Source organism: Apium graveolens, chromosome 10 (genome assembly GCF_009905375.1).
Source record: "Apium graveolens cultivar Ventura chromosome 10, ASM990537v1, whole genome shotgun sequence".
In the NCBI taxonomy this organism is placed as follows: Eukaryota; Viridiplantae; Streptophyta; class Magnoliopsida; order Apiales; family Apiaceae; genus Apium; species Apium graveolens.
This window is the reverse complement of record NC_133656.1, coordinates 199658473-199664422: the sequence shown is the minus strand read 5'-3', so window position 1 is coordinate 199664422 and position 5950 is coordinate 199658473. Positions and strand designations below refer to the sequence as shown.

Sequence of the window (5950 nt, the reverse complement as noted above, 5' to 3'; positions counted from 1 at the left end):
CAGTCTCGAAACTCTGCCCAAATTTATAGCTTAGATTCAAAGTTTTGCTCTAACTAAAGCTACACACCCTAATTATAATTTGTTTATAAACTCTAATTTTGGGATTTTTATTTTGTTAAATTTTTATGTTTTTAGAATTTGTTTACAAACCCTAAATTTTGGGGGTTTTACTTTTTTGCATTTACGTGTGTGCTTTATTTTATTTTTAATTTATCAATTTTCAGGTGGGTTTTTGTATGTAATTTGATTCATATGTTTATGTATGTATATGTGTGCCCTGTATCTTTACAATGTTGTTGAACATAAATTAGAAATGGGGTGCCTAGTCCAGTTTGTTATTTTGAAGGTGTGCATAGTCCAGCTCTAATGTTCTGTGAATTCTCCAGTCCTAATATAATTATATAAATAACATTTGGATGCATGATTTTTAAATTTTGTAAGTAGTAACTACTGTAAAATATTGGCAAGTGAAGCTTAACTTTCCGTTCTAAGTAAAGTATAAGTCTTTCACTTTCTGACTACTAAAATATTCCTAGATTGTAGATATAACAAGGGACATTTTAAGGAGTTTCTACATTGAGATTGCTAATCTGAGGATGGGTATCACAGGGGAGCTTGTTGAGAGCGTCTTCTCGGAAAGCAAGTCCATCAGAACTCAAACCAATGTAAGTCAGTTTTGATAATTTTATCTTGCTCGCTAGTTTTGTTGCATATTATTTATCATCTATAACTCTCGAGATCATTCTACATTAGTACTACATTCTGCAATCATGATACCTTTGCTATTTTAACATGGTTTCACTTCCCATTTTATTGCTCAATTTACACAGTTGTTTTTTTTATCGATTAGGTCAGAAGTAACTTAGAACGAAAAAGATAGAAGAGCTCAGTTAGATCTTACCTGTGTGGGGATGAATTCAACTCTGTTCTTGCGGAGGAGGATTCAGCTTCTGTGAGGAGCTCTAAAGTCACTTAATCAACTGAACCTGAATTTAGTTGGACCTGCGTAGATGATCACGTGTCTTCTGTTTGGAGCTCTGAAACTACAGTCACACAACCTATTCCAGAGGACTTGGTCGAGAAAACAGATGCATGGAGCAAGAAAAAGGATGTAGATATTCAAGAAGAAAAACAGAACTCAACCTTTAATTTGTTTCGCAAAGATGATACAGCAATTATGATCCAGACAACATTAAGAAGCTTTCTGGTCAATTCACACAGTTAGACTTGCACATTATATGCTTAATTAATTTGTAACTCATATTATCATAACAATCTCGCCATATGTTTATGTATCAATTCCTGATTTTAATTTTCCGAATTTGTAATTGTTGGATTTATTTTATCTAATAAAATGTATTCAATTATGTAACTGTGAAGGTCAGAATATGTAAAGAAAAAAGTATCGGGCATGTCTATGCCATGAAGAAGCTCAAAAAGTCTGAAATGCTACGTAGAGGACAGGTACTCTTTTGAATTGAATTTCTTTTCACCTCCTATTCTCTAACATACCAATTTATGTATTGACTTCTGAAGGGACTCTTGCAAACTAATCTGATCAGCTCAGTGTTATTTTAATGATTTCTAATTTTCCGAGGCATCAGAGCTCTCTTTTAGAATCATACATGTTTAACCTCACTGCCTTTTCACCAGCTCTGACCCTAACTGTCACCAGTGAACAATAATATTTTAATATATGTGGATGGTAAATTTAATAACAGAAATATGCTGATGATTTAGGTGGAATATGTCAAAGCAGAAAGGAATCTTTTGGCCAAGGTTGATAGTGGCTGCATTTTTTAGTTATACTGCTCTTTCTAAGATGAAGAGTTTTTCTATCTTATAATGGAGTATCTTCCCGGAGGTGAAATGATGACATTACTGAAATTGATATTGTTAAAATTGTACCTGTTATAAATTTATAGATAAAATAGATATTGTTTTACCCTTGTTTTTTAAAAGTTAATGTACTGTTTAATATAAAATGATAGGTATTTGCTTATAAAAAGTATCAAATTATGTTTAAAATAGTAATTTTCTAGATATTAGCGAGAATGATAATGGAGATGGAAGAAATTCCTCAACCTTGCTAGGAGGTGTTCAGTCTAATAACAGAAGTAGTACACCAAAGTGGTCACAACAGGAACAATTGTTGCACTGGAAAAATAACAGAAGATTGTTGGTATGTTTTCTTTGGCCACTGAGCAAGTAATCATAATAGTAAAGTTTGATTGATATCTTAGTGATGGTAGATTTAAAATAAAATAGGCTGTTATCATTTATCATTGTTGCTTTGAGCACTTTTTTTGTGGTATCCTGGTGTCTTCTCAAGCTTGTGTCTTCGTATTGATAAGGTTTGCATTATTACTTGTATATTTCTATGCTTTCTGAGTTGGATGTTGGTCGTAGTTCTTGCGCATATTGCTTTTAATATAAAATTTTTTAACAAATTATTTGCTGCATCTAATAAGGTGCATTCGTGGTCATCAATTTTTAAGATAAACTTGATTGGTTATGTCACCTATTAAGTCTAATTACTTAGTTAAAATTGTAACTCGTTCTTGAAGTTTGTTGTTTGCTAATCAAACTTGAGTTGAAATGTAAACAGGGAAATTTACAACTTCAATTCTAGTCCAATGTAAATATTGTTAAGTGATTATTATCATGTATAGGATATTGATATTTATAGAAAAAGACTAGATTAAATCTAGTCTAAGTCGATGCATTTTAAATGGGTTGCAGAATTGCTAGTACAGACAAACATGACTCTCAGGAATTTGGTTCTTATATTGTGACTGTTTCAGCCACGATTTCGTTCGAGGCACCAAGATCCTCTGATACTTCAAATTACATGTAAACATCAAAAAACTGCACAGAGAAGTTGTTTAAGTTAATAGAGATGATTTTTCAGAATATGTGGATTTACTTTTTTTTTTGGAAATATGCAGGAGGATCAAGAGAGAGTTAAGCTGTTGATGGATATTGAAGAACTGAGTATACAAAAACCAAACAATGGCGGTGCAAGTAGAGCAAGAAATGCAAGTCCTTCATGCTTCTGCAGATCTTAGTTATAATATAATCTTTTGTTATATTATATGACAGACTTTTAAATATGATACTTATCATGTTTGGCTAGATTTTATATGAAACATGTAATTTTATCTACGTGTCATAAACTTTTAAGCCCAAATAGTTTGAATTGTTATGACTTGAAAGTTAATTTGAGTATGACTTAAGAGTTTAAGCTGGAATTATTTTGATGCTTATGCATATCTTAGTTTGAATTGGTTTGATTATTATTTTAATTTGTTTGGACAAATTTGATTTATATTCGGGTGTTCTTTTTAAGTAACAAGTTGTTCAGAAATTACTACAAAAAATGTTGCATTAGCCCAATAAAGTTTTGGCAAAAATAAATCAACCTTTGTTGCTATAACTAGATCAAGTGTTGGCAAAATTAAGAAAGATGTTGCAAGAAGATTTAACGCAACATCAAATTTATGTTTCTATTGACTAGAGGGTGTTGCTATAAATTTGAAGGTGTTGCTTTTGAGTAAAACATGTATAATTAGATTTTTGAGTCTGACTAGGTATTCAAGTTCTTCAATAATCTCAGTATCTCTTAGAACTTCTACCAGCTTGAGCCATTCACTTAAGGAGTAACTGTCAAGATGGTTAACCATGAAGATAAATAATAATTTTTCTGTGGAAATTCTTTCTCTATAGTCCAATCTACCAATTATGAAGATTTTAAAATAAATTCCATTTAAAATATTTTTTCTTGTCCAAATTAGTATAATTTTGAAAATCATAATCAATTAAGTTAATTTTTTGATCTGGACGGGGATTCCTCAACTTTATTAATTTTGATTTTCAAAATTAACATCGATATTATAATAATATTTCAAGAAATATTTAGAAAACTATATGTTTAAAATCAATCAAGTGACTCAAGTTTTTGAAAATACATATAGTATATTATGTTGTTGTATGTTTTACTATGGTAGTTGAATTTTTTTTTAAAAAAAACCCACAAAATATATTGTCAATAAAGTGAGAACATATAGCATGAATTAAAGGTTGTTTTTAATTTGTATAATAAGTCTTTTCTATTCTCCTAAGTACAATGTATCCGCCATTATGTTTGGAGTTGTTACACAAATAGGATAGCATAATAAAGATGAAGATATGCTTATAAGACTATAATATAGCATACTAATTCTAACTGCTACAAGTAGCCAAATGGGCGTGTCGGATCACATTACTTGTTCTGGCTCGCAATTTTACTTGTGAAAAATAGCACAGTTTGGGCCGAGTTAGAATCGGCACAACTCGTATTTATAGACGAAGCGAGCACGGGTTAAAGGATCTAGATTCGTAAATCGGCACGATTCAGCACGCAACTCGTCACGTGTTTTGACCCGGCTCAATTTGTTGAATCGCCTCGGCTCACCAACTCGTATAACTCGCCAAGTGGACAACCAACTCTTAACGGACGGCTCGTGCAGCTTGGCATGGCCCCCATGTAATTCCAAGAAAACACAATATAATATCAATTCAGAATCCACCCCAGTTACCATAATTTATTCATCTTTCCTTATTCCGTTCCCCAAAAATTATTTTAAAAATTGTAAGGATAATGAATTATATAATATCTTTTCTAGTTACTATTGACTTGATATATCGTAATTAATATTTTTCTTTAATTTAGTAGCATAATTTAATCATCAACTTCAATTGAAGTTAATTTTTACTTTACAATATGACTAAAAGACAAAAGATAAATTATAAGATTATTAGTTTGAAATCAATAATATTCGTTCGTACTAAAATTTCACATCCAAAACTTTTTTACCTCCAACAACCTCTGTCTCCTTTCTTTTAGTGAGTAGTTTGCCAACCTCTCTTAATAACATATGATACAATTTCACTTCACGACACGGCCAAAAAAAGATACTGTTGCGCTCGAACAGTTGAGCGGCCGCCGGCCATCAACTTTCGAGTAATTTCTTCTAAAACAAACTAAATATTTTAGCTCATGAAATGGCGAAGGAAAAGAAAATTATTCATAATTTTTTTTTATAAATAATAATTTAATTTATAATATATATATTTGGTCAATCCACCAATTCTTAATCATTTGATGTTCCTTTCTCAGTCAACACACTACTCATAAATATAATATTAATAATATTGGAATTGAAACATGAGTTTTCAACATTGCATGCCTTAGGTACGGATGGAATTAGATAAAAATTAAAATTAAATAGAGCCTAACTCGCCTCGGCTCTCTCTGCCCAGGGATAGCTGGGTTGAGTCCCACACTCGCCTGCCTATCAACAAAAATTCTGCAAATCTTGTAACTCGTCTATCTCTTTAAACTCGCGTGTCGTACACGAACTAACTTATCTTCATTTGGCCAGAACTCGGCACGAATTTCGAAATTATACATGCCGTTTACGAGTCCTAAATTAGCCAAACCAGCCCGCTAGCAAACCTGCATGGCTCATCCGGCCCTCTTGTTTGGCCACTTCTACTAGCCACCATGCCAACTACTTCTTAAAGAGATGTGAGAAATCATAGGCAGGCACTTTTTATCATACAATCTTTTTTTATGTTGATTTAAAGAACATATATTATTTACTATAAAGACAGGCATATATTATATTTGATATTTGAGAAAATGACATCTTTTTTCATAGTAGGTTTTTAAAATCGTAATCTTCAAAAAGACACGCATTTAAAGAACATATATTATTTACTATAAAGACACGCATTTCGTAATTATTTTTTATTGATTTATTAAGATTTCACCTAAAATATATTAATTATTATATTTAATTTGTATTATGCATATACAAGAATTGTGCCCTTGTAGTTTTTTTTTTTGTTTTTTTTCTTATTCTTTTGTGAATGAAAAATCAAAAATGGCTTTCGTCCAAGATTTTTA

General features: G+C 31.3%; 1 protein-coding gene across 6 annotated transcripts; it reads left to right on the top strand.

Moving 5' to 3' along the window:
- Positions 1-427: 427 nt before the first annotated feature.
- On the top strand, positions 428-3227 carry LOC141693307 (uncharacterized). Of its 6 annotated transcripts, XM_074498368.1 has the most exons (6): positions 440-665; positions 851-1220; positions 1381-1464; positions 1741-1864; positions 2043-2182; positions 2949-3227. In XM_074498368.1, exons 4-6 carry the CDS (start codon positions 1846-1848, stop codon positions 3066-3068), a joined length of 279 nt encoding a protein of 92 aa, XP_074354469.1. In that variant the 5' UTR covers positions 440-665; positions 851-1220; positions 1381-1464; positions 1741-1845; the 3' UTR covers positions 3069-3227. The 6 variants fall into 6 exon arrangements, 3 of the variants coding, with proteins under 3 accessions (XP_074354468.1, XP_074354470.1, XP_074354469.1); XM_074498367.1 differs by lacking the exons at positions 1741-1864; positions 2043-2182 and having other exon boundaries at positions 428-665; positions 851-952; positions 1036-1207; XM_074498369.1 differs by having other exon boundaries at positions 428-665; positions 1036-1864.
- The last annotated feature ends 2723 nt before the right edge of the window (positions 3228-5950 follow it).